General features: G+C 38.3%; 1 protein-coding gene, 1 long non-coding RNA gene and 1 pseudogene across 4 annotated transcripts in view; 1 reads left to right on the top strand and 2 right to left on the bottom strand.

The window, feature by feature from the left end:
- Positions 1-897: 897 nt before the first annotated feature.
- Positions 898-9,081, top strand: LOC309655991. The gene is made up of 2 exons (XR_014261112.1): positions 898-963; positions 1,055-9,081. It is a non-coding gene; the product is annotated as an uncharacterized lncRNA (long non-coding RNA).
- LOC309655849 (disintegrin and metalloproteinase domain-containing protein 20-like) lies at positions 957-15,525 on the bottom strand (annotated as a pseudogene). The gene is made up of 3 exons (XR_014268823.1): positions 15,430-15,525; positions 9,132-9,170; positions 957-3,108 (listed from the first exon to the last, which is right to left on the bottom strand). The product of XR_014268823.1 is annotated as a disintegrin and metalloproteinase domain-containing protein 20-like (transcript).
- SYNJ2BP (synaptojanin 2 binding protein) overlaps positions 11,650-16,995 on the bottom strand; it is an 81,353-nt gene continuing 76,007 nt past the window's right edge. For both annotated transcript variants that reach the window (XM_082451939.1, XM_082451940.1), the window contains one exon: positions 11,650-16,050. In XM_082451939.1, coding sequence (XP_082308065.1) covers positions 15,910-16,050 — 141 coding nt within the window. In that variant the 3' untranslated portion in view covers positions 11,650-15,909. The remainder of the gene's footprint in view (positions 16,051-16,995) is intronic.

Genomic DNA, 16,995 nt, shown 5'->3' with positions numbered 1-16,995 from the left:
TGTATTTACAGAAAGAGATTTGGTCCAGGGCCTAGGGCACTTAAATAGTATGAATGTAACATCCATCACTTATGAGACCCTCTTTTAGTCATTTAATGTAAATTTTAACCTCTGTACATGTATTATATAGTTACTTTCACCCAGTACTTTATAGACAGGATGGACTCAGGTAATTCCTAACATTTTAAATGTGACGTACTCTGACATTAGTAACCAGAGGTTTGCAGAAGTGATATATCAGTGATCAATGGCTCCATGTGTGATGGTTTTAAAATAATGGTACAATGCCAAAGTTATTATACTTGGAATACCCCAGGTTTTGCACAACCCAAGATAATAGTGAGAATAATGAGAATGTTAGAGTTAGTGTGTATTATGTGCCTAACGTGTTCCAGGCCCTTCTTAGAGCCTTTCGTTTTTACTATCACAAAACTTTGGGAAAATACTTTTCATCTCTCAATGTAACACGTAAGATATGACCTTGCATCTCTGAAAGCCTAAGACTTTGTGCCAGACTTCATACTTAGCAGGTTGTTGAACTACTGCTGACATCCATGTGTTTATGACTAAAGTTTTTTTTATCTTCCTTCTGCATCTGTCAAGATTTCTTTTCATGCTTATTTAACAGCAGCAAAAAATGAACCAAAAAAAAAGGTTGTTACATAACCAATTGGGGAAATGCCCAATAAACTGTTAAAAAGTGCACACTGGTGCAAACATGATTTGCTACAGACACATCTATAAAACATTAGAATCCACACCTTAAATAAGTATATGTTCTTTTTAGTGAATCTAAGAGTTACCACTATCATCTATAGGAATGGTGTGAATATGAACAGTCGTTAAATGATAAATGCGTTTAAACTCACAAACCCTTTTTAATTCATTTTATTTCAGGATGACAACCTTGAAATAGCTGTAGGATTATATAATTATCAGAGTGATTATTCATCATTTCTTCCAGTAAGTGCCAATGTGACTTTCTCCATTAGTGTTTCTTCTGTTCAAGGTTTTTCTGATTTTTAACATTTTTTTACTATTCTCTCTCTTCTAGAACATCTTTTACATGAAAAATGATACCAACAAACATTGTAGAAAAGAGAATGGTGAAACGAACACACAGTGCAGCTATACCCATGTCTACGCTAGTTACTATTTTGCCTCGAAGACCTGATTCTCTGTCAGGTGGAGGGCCAATGTCTATACTACCACCTGCTCCTCTGGAGCTACAATTTGGTGGTTTCCCACCTTGCTGACAGTGACAATGTTTTCTGTTGTTGCACACCCCTCTGTAACTGCATTTCTTGACATTACAGTCAAAACCAAGGTCTTGAAAAAAAGGTACAATTTTGGCCCTTACAGTAGCTTCCTGGGCCACATGTTGCACCATCCATTACAAGCCCCATTTCTGCTACCCGTGACCCATGGTGGGCATCGAACCCAAAGTAGCTTTCTAGTTTAACATCATGTACTTATATTACGAAATGTAGTGTGCTCACCTCCACCAGGAACTTCATTGATACCACCACAGTGCAGCAGTCCACAGAAAATATCATCTGCTTCACAAGGAACACTTTTACTTCCTCCTCAAGTCAACCTCACACCACAGTTCCCAAATTGGTCACCTATGATATTCAATGTTTTATAGCGTGCTGGTGCAGCATCTTTTATTTTGTAGCCAAAGAGGGCTTGACACTACATATCACGGTCACTACAGTCTCCTCTCACACAAACAGCTAATGGTGAACATGGGGTTCCATCCTGGATATAAGTGTCTGTTGGACAAATATTCGATATCCTGTTACAGTATTCTCGTAGGTCACAAATACCAAGAGTATCTCTGCAAAGAGTTCCAGGTTGAGCATATTTACACTTAACGCAGCAACCTCCTTCATTGCAATCACTGCCAATGGTGAGAACACAATGGTTCTGACAACACGGATCCCTAGCACAGTTTTTAAGGTGCCACAGTCACATTCTTCCCTCTCATTTATGATCTTGTCACCACAGCGAGGAGCTTCATAAGGAAAATTGTTGAACGGTACATTTTGTTGACTCAAAAAAGGATCCCACGTAGAAATCCGTCAGTGCAGTTTGTCATAAGTACAGTTGCTCATCATATCTAGAAGACCAGGCTCACGAGCCATGACACAGCGATGTCTTCAAAAACAATGACAACCAGCTGAATCATGTGGACAGCTGAGAATATGACATAGTACATGTGCTGAAATAGCACCAAAAAATATGTGATAACTTGCTAGGAATACATATGATGATCTCCAGTTGGGATTGCATATTCCATCTTGGTGGGCAAAATACTGAGTGTCATGGACTTTATTTCCAGTAAAAAGGATTGAGGTATCATGAGAATATTGTCTAAACACATACATTTTCCAATAACCAAAGTGAGCTAGAGCATCCGCAATACCACTAAACTTTGACTGAGTTATATCAAAAGAATCTCTATTATTCCATATGCACAACATACGTACATGAACTTCGAGAAGATTATGCATGTAAATTGTATGGACTATGTTGTTTAAAATCATTATATTCTCAACTATACGTGTATGATTAGTGTTCATAAGATATAAGGTGTGAGAAACTGTGTAGTGAACTTTTAAGTATTTCCTATGCGGCCACCACAAATACACAGGAGCTGCTCTAGGCATCTCAGCAATCATTGCCTCCTCATATGCTTGATTTGTATCGTTCCCTTCAATCGTACATTTCTCATGCTCAGCTGATATGTCGTGTGACACAAGAAAAGAAATCAGATGTTCAAATTTGGAAGAAGCCTCCAGTGGTTTGATTTCGTAAGTGAAGTCATCCACCTGCAGCATGCCACGCAGACCCCCATAGCAGATGTCCAGTGTGCCCATGGACCCAGGAACCCTTTCCAGGTAGCTAAAGTAGTAACAGTCTCGGGGGATAAAAGGGTAGTCCTCCTGCATGGCGCCTTGGTCGTTATCGGTGATAACAGGAAAATGTCTGGGCAGCAAGCTCTTCTTGACTCTCATGTGAAGCACGTGTCTTTGGCCACTGAAGCGAACCTTGTAGGAGGGCTGGCCATGTGTTGCGGCTCCACGCACTCTGTGGGACACCTTCCTGGGGATCACAATTTCAGAGGAAGTGAAGCGCCAACCTGGGGGTTCATGGGAGCAGCAGGTTGGAAACAGGAGTAGCCAGAGCAGAGGCAGCCAGAGATCACCTGCCAGGTGGGCCTGGGCCCAGGCAGGCCCCATGAGTGAGGAAGCCTGTGACCAAAGAAATGCACTCCAGCGGGAGGCAGGCAAGACTGTCCCTGGAACAGCAACTCCTAAACAGCAGTCTAGTCCTGAGGAGAGCAGAGAGGGGCTGGAGGCTGGGCATCCTCAGAGAGGTAGAGGAGGGAGGGGGAAGCTCTTATATAACAATGGTGTATTCATGAGGGGGAGGGGCTGTGCTAAGTGATTCTGGGGATCCTGGCACAGGGCTCTTAGAGAGGAGGAAACATGGGAGAAATTAGGAAAAATGAAGTGTATATCTTGGGCTGAGTTGTCCCACGGTCTCTTGGAGAAGTCACAGGGGAAGAATCAGTGGGTGTGGTGCAATTTTAAGACAGTGATTGCATTTTTTTCCTGAAACCAAAATGAGACAAGGCTTCAATTTGTAATTAAGAAATTACGAAATGGAGAGGAGAATGGAAGCTTCTTTTTGCAAGAATTTTGAGGAGAGAATCAGATCCTCTCATATTTTATAAAAATGGAATGTGTTGGGGGTGATTAATGGAACAAAAGAATAAATAGTGTCATGAGTAGAAAAGGTAGGGTGGATAATAATTGTTTCTAATAAAGTTAAACTTATACTTGCCCTACATCTCAGTGATTCTAGCCATAGGACGTTCCCCACAGCGATTCGTATGTGGATATTCATAGCAGCATTATTCACAAGTTTATTCCACAGACTGGAAACAAATAACCAGTACTGAATAGATGAATGGCAAACAAACTGGCATATTCATTCAGTACGATAATCCTCAGTAAATCTGAACAAGTTTCTGACATGTGTAAGAACATGGATGTATCTATCTCATAGATAATATGATGATAGAAAGAAATCAGACCAAAGAAACTTCATATAGGACTTCATTTGTATGAAGTTCTGGAATAGTCCAGAAAATAATATAGAGGAACAGAATTTAAATCACTGTTTTCCTGATGTGAGGTAATGGAGGGATGGAGGGAACTTTCTGGAGTGATGGGAAACTTTTGAATCTTGATTGGGGTGTGCTCAAGATGAACGTTTGAAATCCTAACCCCCAAGGTGGTGGTATTAGCAGGTGGGGTCTTTGGAAGGTGATTAGTGCTTTTATAGAAAATGCCTCAGAGAGATCCTTCACCCCTTCTGCCTTGTGTGGTTACAGTGAGAAGGCGTCATCTATGAGCCAGGAAGTGGTTCTCACCAGACACTAAATCTGCTGGTGCCTTGATCTTGGACTTACTAGCCTTCAGAACTGTAAGAAATTAAGTATTCTTGTTTATAAGCCACTGAGTCTAAGGTATTTTATTATAGCAGTCCAAACAGCCTAAAACAGGATGGTGCTTACAAGTCAAAACTCATCAAGCCGCATCCTTAAATCTGTACATTTTATTGTATGCCGAGTATACCTCAAAAGAATTGATGTATAAAAAATTCTGACTTTAGCTTCTTTTTAGCTCTTTCCAGAAGAGTGCATCATTATCATGATCATCACCGTTTCATACATCATTTTCTTTGTCTTTTCAAAAATCATTTCTACATAGAATTGCTTGTAAATGGAATCAACTCAAAATAAGGAAGTTACCATGAACAGCTTATCTCACTTGACTAATCCTCTTGTCGATCATATTAACACACACATTAATATTTAGAAAAGAAGAATGTACTACTGTGTAAATGTGTTGTATGCAATACTGGAGGATTTTCCAGTGCACCCAGGAATCTTCAAAAAGATACAAGTATGCTCTAACTCAGCCTGAAGAGAATTCACCACGAGAAAAAACGTAATTTCTTTTCTTATTTTTAAACTGAAGTATCGTTGATTCACAATATTATATTGTTTTCAGGTGTACAACACAGTGATTCAATATATTTATAGATTACACTCATTTAAGGTTACTACACTTTAAATATATGATGCCAGATGCCACTCGCTTCTGGCCTCCAGAATTTCCACAGAAACTTCAGCTGTTGGCCTTCTGAATTAGTGTTTTCCTTTTCTTCTTATATATACCCAGGTGTGGAATTGCTGGATCATATGGTAGTTTTACTTTTAGCTTTTGATAAATCTCCATACTATTTTCATAGTGGCTGCACCAATTTACATTCCTACCAACAGTGCATGAGGGTTCCCTTTTCTCCACATCTTCACCAACACTCGTTCCTTGTCTTTTTGATAACCATTCTGAAAGTTGTGAGGTCGTATCTCATTGTATCTTTGATTTGCATTTCTCTAATGATTAGTGATGTTGAGCATCTTTTCATGTGCCTTTTGGCCATCTATATGTCTTCTTTGGAAACTCTTCAGGTCCTCTGCCCATGTTTTAATCAGCTTATTGGGTTTTTTTTCTTTTTTTTCATGTTGAGTTGTATATTGTGGATATTAACCCCTCATCAGATATATCATTTGCAAATATCTGTTCCCATTCATTAGGCGGCCTTTTCATTTTGTTGATAGTTTCTGCCACTGTGCAAAACCTTTTTAGTTTGATTAGGTTCCATTTGTTTTTCTTTTGTTTCCTTTGCCAAAGGAGACATATCCAAAAATATATTGCTAAGAAGAATGTCAAAGAATGCACTCTGTTTCCTTTTAGACGTTTTATGATTTCAGGTCTTACATTTGAGTCTTTAATCCACTATGAGTTTATTTATACATAAAGGGTGAGAAAGTTGTCCTGTTTGATTCTTTTGTATGTTCCTGTCCAGTTTTCCTGACACCATTTACCGAAAAGGTTATCTGTTCCCCATTGTATTTTCTTGCCTCCTTTGTTGTAGGCTAATTTCTGTATAAACGTGGGTTTTTGACTACTCTAGTTTTGTAGTATAGTTTGAATTCAGGAAGTGTGATACTTCCAGCTTTGCTCTTCTCTCTCAAGATTGCTTTGGATATTTAGGGTCTTTTGTATTTCCATGGAAATTTCAGAATTATTTGTTCTAGTTCTGTGAAAAATGCTAAAAATGCTATTGGTATTTTCATAAGGGTTGCACTGAATCTGTAGACTTCCCTGGGTAGTAAGTTCATTTCAACAATATTAATTTTTCCAATCCATGAGCATGGTATATCTTTCCATTTGTTTGTATTGTCTTCAATTTTTTTCATTAATTTCTTATAGTTTTCCGAGTACAGTTATTTTACCTCCTTAGATTTTATTCCTAGGTATTTCATTCTTTGGATGTGATTGTAAATGGGATTGTTTTCTTATTTTCTCTGATAGTTTGTTGTTAGTGTATTGAAACACAACAAATTTTTGTATATTAATTTTGTATTATGCAACTTTACTGTATTCATTGATGAGTTCTAGTAGTTTTCCAGTGGTGTCTTTAGGATTTTCTATGTATAGTATCATGTCATCTGCAAACAATGACAGCTTTACTTCTTCCTTTCAATTTGGATTCCTTTTGTTTCTATTTCTTGTCTCATTGCCGTGGCTAGGACTTCCAATACTATGTTGAATAAAAGTGGTGATAGTGGTCATCCTTGTCTTGTTCCTGATCTTTGAGCCTCTTTCACTTTAAGTCTGGGTGTGATTGGCTGATGGATGAGCTGAGCCCTGGTGCTCTTCTCAGTGCATGGGCCCTTTAAGAAATGTCTCCCAGATTACTACAGTCTTGTGGGTCCCGTTAGTCTTCAAAGATGTTGGGGGTCATCTCTCTGGTGCAGGTCCTAAAAGTTGAGGTTACTGATGTGGAAATAAAACCCTTTGCTCCTCAGGGAGAAGGTTTGGGTTTTGAGTTTTCTCTGGGTTGTGTGCCACTGTGCTGGGGGTGGGGTTTATGGCAAGATTGTATCCCAGCCTCCTGCCCAGTCTGAGGTGGTTTTACTCTTGTTTGCCTGATGTGGTCATCACTTAGCCAGTCTTTAGGTTTTTTTAAGAGAAAATTGTTCTGTATGTAGCTGTAGACTCAGTGTGTGAGAAGAAGTGAGATCAGGATTTTCCTATGTTGTCATCTTGAACCAGAACCCTCTGTTGTTGCTTTGCTTCCTTCCTTGTTCTTGGCTATTTTCTAGATAGTTCTGATTACCTTTGGCTATCTCAGTCATTTCTGTAGGTTTGGGAGTAAAGGCAGAAATTAGAGGGACAGAGATCCCACTATAGTAGTAGTGGCAGTGCAACCAGTGTTTTTTATTTTCTGTATTTTGATGCTTTGACATCTGGGGCCTTCCTGACCCTGAATGGACTACTCCTCCCAGTGTTAGTCAATTTTTAGAGATAGTGAACAATGCTCCCATGAGCACAGTTTTCAAATACAAACCAGACAATCCAGAGCCCACATTCCAACTACCTCCTTTCTGAGCTCTCACACTTAGGGCCATTATCCACATGCCCTAATCACCCCAAGGCCAGGTACCAGATAGCTAGGGACAGCCCCTATGCCACAGAGACCATTGACGTATTCAAAGTAGCCAATCCTAAGCCTGCTTACCTGGCCTTGTCTGTTCCTTCTCATGGAAATCACAATAAAGTCTCTTGCCCACAGTTCCTCCCTCTCCCTCTGCCTTGTGACCAGCATCAGTGCTTCCCTGTGTGGCCCCCATGGCATAGTGTGTCCTCTTTTCTTGGAAACTGTGAGTAACAAACTATCTTTTCAATGTCAGTTTTCTCCTGACCTTTTGGCCTTACTATACCTCAAGTATTCTATTAATGCACAATATTTAAAACAGGTAGGAGAAAACTACCAATCCTTTCTTATTCCCTATCTTTTTTCTGCACCTGAAGAGACACTATTTTGTGTGTGTGTGTGACTAGTACCAAATCATTTTTCCAGTAAGTTATTTTTCTACATAGATTACTTTCCTCCAAACTCAAAAGGCAAGGGCAATGTGGTGGAGTATAAGGGGCCAGAAAATGTTCTGGTTCTGGTTTCAAACCTTGACTGTTTATGTTTTAACATTAATAATGATATTAACTAGAGACAGTTAACTTCACATCTCCAAAGTCCTATCTTTCCATCTTTAACATAGGGTAATAATTTCAATCCAATGAGATCATTTAAGCATGGAATGAAATAACTTCCATAAAGTGCCTGGTGAGTTCTTAATATTGTTATAACTTTTATGTGAATCCTTGAATTTTGGATGGTATCCTGGCTATGATGGGTGCTTCATGAAGTCTGACAATGGTCACTCTTCAACTCATTTCCAAAATCACAGCAGGGGAAATTTTCATTGAACTTTCCCTGGCTTCTCTTTCTTGTAGGATAAGAGATTTTTAAAAAGAGCCTTTCCTAGGAAATGTGTCAATGTTCAATTTAGGACTCCAAGGGATCAACATTTGGGAGCTTTCTTCTCTCGTTTTCACTCTTAAAAGTCTATCTCTACCTGCGATAGTCCTTGGCAGCAGTCCTCAAACTATAGTGTAGCAGGACCTCAGTTTTTGTAAATAAGGTTTTACTGGAAAACAGCCACACCCTTTTGCATATATATTGTCTATGGTTGCTTTCATACCAAAACTGCAAAGACCCAAGTCCTGCAAGCCTAAAATATTTACTATCTCGTCCTTTGAGAAAAAATTTGCTGACCCCTGGTCTTCGCTGTTTGAAGTTTGGTTTCTTCCTGTGTGGATTAAAAATGACCACAAATTCTTTGCCCTGCTTCCATCAAGAGGTGGGGTTTAGGTCCCATCTGATAATGACTCTAGGCTTGGCCATGGCCTGGTCTGGCCAATAAAACATCATCAAGTGTGACAAGTACAAAGGGTTGACTAGTGCTTTCCACATTGGGACTTGCCTTCTTAGAACAATTCCCTGAGAACCCCCTCTTCCCCTGCTATGAAGAGTCCAATCTAGTCTATTGGAAAATGAGAGGCCATGTGGAGAAAAAGCAAGGCACCCTTGGCTATAGCTAGCACTAAGTACCAGACAGGAGAGAGAGGCCATCTTGGACTACTTACCCTTCTTCTGCCATCAGATGAATGCAGTTCCATGTGACTCTAGGTGGTAGCAGAAGAAACAGTCAATTCATAGAATCTTTTTAAAAATAATTAAAAAAAATTTAAGCCATTAAGTTTTGCAGTGGTTTGTTATGTAATTGATAACTTACATACTTTCTTTGCCCATCAAGGGAGAAAATGGCCATTCTGTACACAATACAGTTAGACACTAGCACTTTGACTCCAGGTCTGGTCTTTGCTTAAGTCATATGACGCAGCAATAATGACTTTTCATATCAGAGTCAGCTATATACAAGGTAACTTGGGCAAAAGTCAATATTCAGTTCTGACAAGTCCTTTCACATCCTGTGGCACAAACCCTTTTCTGTCTTCTATGTATCTTGTAAGGTTTTGGGGGATGGAGGGAAGACAAGTCAGGTAGCAAATGTTGGTAATTGCTTTCAAACTTTGTATAAAACGAAGGGTACTACTACTGCTATTGTTGTAGAACATTTAACCTAATGCAGTCAATTCCCTATTATCCATAATGGAAGGCTATGCTAGCATGGTTGAACCAAATTCAGTATAATTAATAAACTTTAATTTCCTGGAATGATGGAAAAGAAATAGACTCCTTCACTGGCTTGAAGGGAATTCCCACGTCTGGCACTAATTAGCAATGTATCTTGAGCAAGTTATTAACTTCTTTAAGCCTTGAGTTACCCTATCTATAAAAATAGAATTATTGATACTGACTCGCATAGTTGTGAGAATTCACTGACATTTATAAGTTATGGAAAAGGATGGCCCAATGTAGTGCCTGGAACCATGGAGAGTAGAGACAGCATAGTGTCATGGTTATGTATGTAGGTTCTGGAGCTAAACTGCCTGAGTTTAAATCCCAGCTCTGGCACTTAATAGCTGTGTAATTTAGGCAAATTAATCTATGTCTTGCTTATCTCATCTGTAAAATTGGGATAATAGCAGCAGTTATAGAGTTGTTGTGAGGCTTAAATAAACACATGTAAAGGGCTTAGCACAGTAGCTAAAATAAGATTAAGATTGAAATAAATCGATGAGAGCTTAATAATTGTTAGCCAATTATTATTAGCAGTACATGATACAGCCCTTATCTCCTAATCTTCTATGTCAAAGCTAAGCCTCCAATTGATCATTTAGATTTCTTTTTCTCTTTCCATTGCTCTGTCAGAGTGTTACCCTAGGAAGTTGGTGGTTAAATAAGGAGATATTTATTCAACAATCCCCAAAATAAGGTGGAAAAGATTGTAAAGATTTACTGACAAATGCAACAAGTTTTTGTTGAATGCCAATACTAAGTTAGGCACAGTTAGATACACTATTATTTCATGTACTGTAACTGGTATCAAACAGCAAAGCTTAAGAGAGATTATCATCTGTTTTGATGGCATCATTAACATATTTAATTTATAATGGTATTCCTTAGAAAATATGGTTTTATGTCCATATGTCTTCCAAGTTGCTATAGGGCATCTATTTGATCTGAGAAACTGACTGCTGTTTAGATCCAGGCATGCAATATGACGTTAGGATCAAAGTAGAAAGGAAGCAAAATAAAATAAGGTTCATAAGGAAAATAATCTTATAAAGACTAACATGTCTTGGGGGTAAAATGCGCATGTATTTTACACAATAAAAACAATGTTCAACGTCAAAAACAGTAATAAGAAACTCATATTCAAATCAGCATTGCCGATACAGAATTAAAATGGGATTCAATTTTGTGATTCCATTTGCAAATCTGCAAACTAGAAAGAAGGATCACCCATTTTCCTGTGACTGGTCAAGCAATTTAATGATTACAGTAAATACAAAGTTCTTTAGTAAATGACTCTGTTAATGATTGACTTGCATTTGAAACCACATTTCAGCTCTCTCCCTTTCCCCTTTTCCCCTGCAAAAAGAAAGAGAATATGAACAGTAAGGAAAACATTTAGAAACAAGACCTAGTGGTTGCTATAATTTGATTCTTTAGACACAACAATGCTTTCTTATCATATAGGTTATTACAGTATCATCAAGTATATCAGGTAAGCAGATCAAGTGCTTTGGAGTCTCTCTATAAATGTCAACATCAGGCAAGAGACTATGGCTGTTAAGAACTTGGTTCTGATCAGAACAGAATTCCTTAAAATACTGTCTTCCTTTTGATAGCAATTGCCCTTTTGGATGTGAGTGCTTGTCTCAAAAAGATTTGCAGATAAAAAGAGAAACAGCAAAAGGGGCTTACCCCAGGATAGCAACCAACTGTAAACCTATTATAAATGAGAGGTCAAGAGCTTCACAACTCAATCTACTATTTCTAGGTGATATCAGAAAAATACTTTAACATCAAGATCACCAACAAATACTCCCCCACTTTCAGATGATGAGCTATTTCAGCTTAGAGTGACCATATTTAATTTATATTTGTATTTTCAGCACCTAGCACATAGTAGGCACTCATTTGTTGAATGAAGAAAAGAACTCTCATCTGTCCAAAGATAAATTTCAACTAAAATAGATTAGAATAAAATCTTTATTGGCTTCACATGAAATTACATGAACTCTACTCCCCCACATAGTTGAGAACCTTATGTTGTTTCATTTAAAAAAATATTTTAAAAATTGCTTATCTACACAACAAAAACAATGTCCAATGTAAAAAAAAAAAACTTTTCTAGTTTTGAACTATTGGAATCAGTCTCAGAAGAGCTCATCTGATTGAATTTGATACAAGGTCTTTCTCAGATTACTCTGTAATCTCCCAATTCTGCATGATGCTTGCAATACCCTTCAGCTGTCAGTCAGTTCTTCTGATATTTATTCAAGGCCCAAAGAAAGAAGATGGAAGTGGACTGAGATAAAAAGGATAGTTTTGTCTATGTTCATATAGTGGATACATTCAAGACATATATATGAGACAGAAAGGGCACCTCTGCCACAGACTAAGTCTTTGATCTGGGTTAAGTTAGTTCACGTCTCTGAACCTTGATTTTCTCATCTTTAAGACAGATTCATCCTAGAATCTTTCAGCTCCAATGTTCTATGATTTGGTTTTAATTTAATAGATGCACACACTGACACGCTCACTAATACATTTTGCTGGAGTTTGGTCAGTCCTTAGCAAATCAGAAGCCAAATTGCTCCACTTCTTATTCCACATCTATACTTGAGGCAGAAGCTAATGGAGAGCTGGGCTCCAAAAAGGCCCAAGTGAAATTCTCATTTTTGGCTGGAGCAATGCACGTATGTAATTCAATAATTTAGTGTCTAGGTTTAAATGCCAGAGCGTTTTTTTTTTTTTTTTTTCTGACACTGCACACTGGAATTACATGATGAACTCTGTTTTACTGCGGCCGTATTCCCACCCCTAGAGATTCTGCTTAATTGATCTAGGTGCAGCCTGGGCATCAGAATTTTTATCAGCTCTCTGGGTGATTCTAACCTGAGAAAAAGGTGACTATTGGCATAGAGCACTGATTCTCAAACTTTAATGTGCATCAATCACCTGGAGGGATTATTAAAACAGATTGCTGGGTGCCCTACTCAATTTCTGATTCAGTAGGTCTAGGGTAGAGCCCAAGAATTTGCTTTCCTAACAAGTTCCCAGGTAATGCTGATGTTTTTGTCCAGAGAACTCACTTTGAGAACCACTGCCAGTAAGGAAATATTGGTGGTGGCACCTGAAGTCCTGAGTTTAAATCCTGATTCTATTATTACCACCTATGTAATCTTAGTAGAACAATTTATTCTCTTTAGTGTCTTTTTAACAATACTTAGACTTCAGAGTTGTGAGGCATGAAGAAACAGTGTTACCAATCAGGGTGTAGTTTAGTACCTGGCACAGAATGTAGTAACAGGTATTAATTTCCTTTTTCTATTATACATGTCTAGATGGTGTGATTAAGTTAAATCAATAGCATTGGTTAAAACTTGGCAGGAAAAGAAAAGAGACGATTGAAGCAAACGTCTTATTAGAAATGTATGTATAATATAGGATGATAAATGTAGAGAAGTGTTTTAAGTAAATGTCTTAAAAAAGATTTTCATTCAATTTTTAAAACTTTGAACATAGTAATTTAGGTGGGAAGAATATTAGCTACAATCGATAAAGTGATAGAAATGTTAGATTCAATCTATAAATAGGATGAATTTTGTAATGACCTACAATGGGCTCCAATACTTCATCTATGATAATAATTTAATTTTCTAGAGAATCAGAAATAAGAATATAATTGAAGTAGCATACTTGCCTAAACCTTTGCTATATTGATCTTTAAATGCTATTTAATTCCAGAGAAAACCTGAATTATTAAAGTGCATTGGAATCCCTATTATCAACCAAAGCAAAACCTCTACCAATGATGGGATAGGATAGGTGTTTTTATTTACGTATACCAACAAACAAAAAACAAAATAGCTTTCCTTCCTGCTTCCCATTTGCTTCCTTTTGTATGTCTCAAGGTCCTCTCAGGAGTTAATGTCCAAACCCCGAAAGGAATCCTGGGAGGAAAGCAGGCCCACTGCAGAAGCTGCCGCACATTCCTCCAGATACAGGGAGGGCACCCGAGGTTGTGCCTCCACAGAGGGGCTGGTTGAAGTCAGAATTGGAATACTGTTAGGGTTTCTCCATGGAACCTATGAATGCAGTTGTCTAAGTGAGTCTCAGAGGTACTGAACAGTTCAGGTCTGAAGGCAGAAATCCTCTTAGGATTGTTTACAGCAAGTTTCTTCTTATACCAATAGGTGACCCAGAGGCAAGGTCTTAACTGGGGTTTTTATTTTTAAAAGCCTTCCCTTTCCACTCTGGCCTGATGCCATTACGTGACAGCTTTCTTTTTCTGAATTCCTAAAAAAAAAAAAAAAAAAAAGAAAAAAGAAAATGTGTCTGCACGTCTTTGTAGCTGCATCGTACTCTGAAAAGTACCATTTCTTTTATTATTGTTCTTAACTATTACTTAACCTGATGATATACTTTTAACTTCTCATCTATTTATGAATTCTCTTGACTGTGAGCTCCTCAAGTGTCCTTAACTTGTCCCCTTCCTCCATGGAACTTTCTCAAGTGCCTCTATTATTAGTAACCGTTCCCTTTGGTTTGCAATATAAATTTGACACTAATTTACATTTCCCTGCCTATGGAGGTAATTGTATATTATTTTATGTGTAAAGGTGTTCTCTTTCCCAACCAAAAAAAAAAAAAACCCTTTAGGAATGGAGGCTATGTATTTTGCTTCTTTGTAAAAGTCATAACAAAGCTGATGTCCAATCAACATTTATAAAATTCTTACCAGATCATCCATGCTAAAAATTGGACACAACTGACTGCCTGAGGGAAAGTCTTCATACTCTTGCTGTCAAGATTATATAAAGCCTATAGCCTGGCCAGTATATTTAGAGGATGCAAATGATTTTCTTTAAGCCAGAAAATTAAGTCTTGGTTCAGCTCTCCTTAGTGCTTTACAACCAACCTTCAATACCACATGAACAGGAGGGTTCCCACCTCATTTATATCCTTGGTATTCCCTAACATCCATTCATCCATAAGGTTTCCCCTTGAAACATCCACCAAACTTCCCTAGCCCCTACAACAAACAAAACTCTTTTCTTCCCCTTCCCTGCAAAATGATTTATTCATTAAAAGCCATAACCAACGTTCAGAACCTCTCAAAAAACAGTAGCAATCCAAACCCTTTCAACTTAACTGGATTGAAGCAGAGCTGATTTCATGCCCACCCTGCTGGGAGCAGCCCCTTTCTCAGATTTTGCCTGTTAGGAGAAACAGGAAAGACTGGTAGACAGCCTGAGTTTTTTCACTGGGCTGGTTTGGCCCCATCGCCATAGTTATAGCTCTGACCACAGTCATTCCAGCTGATCCTTTAACAGGTCTGTAAGGGACCAAAACAGTCACTAGGGTAGCCCAGAGATTAGTAAGGTTTATATTTACATATCCCGAGTTTTTTAAACAGACTGACTTGCACGAAGCTGGATTATAGCATTTTACCTCAACTTCACCACAGCTATTATGAGAAGAAATATTGTTCTAAGATTTTTTATTAGTTGCATCCTCTCTTAAGGCTCACTCTCTCACTCCCGCTATGTATCGAATTCTTCAATTAAGATTATCCCTTAATTCTTACATCAGAAACTCAGAAACCAGAGTTGCTTTCTACCTCTTTAATTCTCCATAAGGCATCACTATTATACTATCATATATGAATATGTATGTGTGTGTGTGTATACATATATATATATATATTTGCTTTTTTAAAAAAGTAGAAATTCTCTCCTCATTCACCTTTGTTTGATACAAAGTAGGTGCCCAAGTAGGTAGTTAGAAATTAAATAAAGGCCACAAAAACTTCCCAACGAAGATCATTAAAGAGAAAAATCCTTTCTTCCTCTTATTACAGCTGATCTTTGACACATGCCAGGTAAGAAAAAAGGAATTACGCATGGTGATGGGAAGACTGGACCTCTTCCTCTCTGGGTTGCAGCTGAACTTCTATTGGTGGTCCTAGTAAAATATATAACTCTTCATTTGTTCTAAGCAAGTCCTTCTTTCAGCTTTCCTTCAAACAATGCCTTTACTCTCCCACTAGAGTATGAGGATTTAGAGATTTCGAGCAGCAAGGTTCTGGTTGGGTAGCAGTCTCTTTAAATTGTGTGTTGGCTATGTAGAGAGAGGGAAAGTTATGGGAGAATGGCAGGGGAGGAGGGTGAGAGAAAGAGAGAAATGTATCTTCTTCTTTGGGAGCACTAGAAGAAAGCAAGCTTTTCAAAGTCGTTGCCGGTATCTCATGAAGGCCCAGGCTGCTACCATGATGAGGGCAAACACTGGCACCACCACCACAGTTATGGGAATACCACTTGGCTCCCCTTCACCGTGATGTCCTATAGGCCCATTCTGCACCTGTAACTGGAAGGGGAAGAAAAATGTTAACTCTAGTGACCAATGTGTGTTTACCACAACTGAAATGTCCAAGCTGACACATTACCTGGGTCTACAGTCTCTATACCACCCAAAGCTGTAAACCCCAAGCACTATCGAACAGGAGTCCTCTCTGTTTGTCCTGAGTTGATACAACAATCTCACCAATTCTTTGGAAACAAAATAAATCTGATGGGGAGGCATTTAACCTTGCTGTGCTACTGACCTAAAGGGACCCCTGAGATAACCTCTTTCTATTTCTGTACTGTCTCCACCAAGCTATTTGTGTATCATACCAGGAAAATGAAGATATGAGGTGAAGCCTGTTGATCCTATATGGAGCCTGGAAATTATTGGGCAGGGGCAGGGGGTGTCCATCTTTCTAGAAAGATTATCAGTCATCAGAGTGCAATAAGAGCAGACCTGAGCAATGTTAACACAGGTGCAATGCCATTATTTAGAAATACTTTCCAATTCCCAAAAGGTACCCACTCCTTCCGAAGGTGGGGTCCTGTCCTTCATCCCCTATTCTGTAATACTAGGCAAAGATAAAGGTGAAACCTATATGGAACGGAGGTAAAAGACTCAAAGGTAAATAAGTAAAAATAAATCATATCCTAACAGTCATAATTTTTCATTGCCTAAGCATTCCCTTTTGAGGCTGGTGGTCTTTCTTCATTTCAATCAATTTTGTAAAAGGTAGCCTTTCTTAACATTACCTTTTTTTTAAACCGGTTTTTAAAATTGAAGTATAGTTAATTTACAATGTTGTGTTAGTTCCAGGTGTACAGCAAGGCGATTCACTTATATACATATTCTTTTTCAGATTCTTTTCCATTATAGTTATTACACGATATTGAATATAGTTCCCTGTGCTACACAGTAGGTTCTTGTTTATCTATTTTATACATAGTAGTGTGTATATGCTAATCC

Source organism: Balaenoptera physalus, assembly GCF_965194825.1.
Source record: "Balaenoptera physalus genome assembly, chromosome: 2".
In the NCBI taxonomy this organism is placed as follows: Eukaryota; Metazoa; Chordata; class Mammalia; order Artiodactyla; family Balaenopteridae; genus Balaenoptera; species Balaenoptera physalus.
The sequence above is the reverse complement of the archived record's forward strand: the minus strand, read 5'-3'. Positions and strand labels throughout refer to the sequence as shown.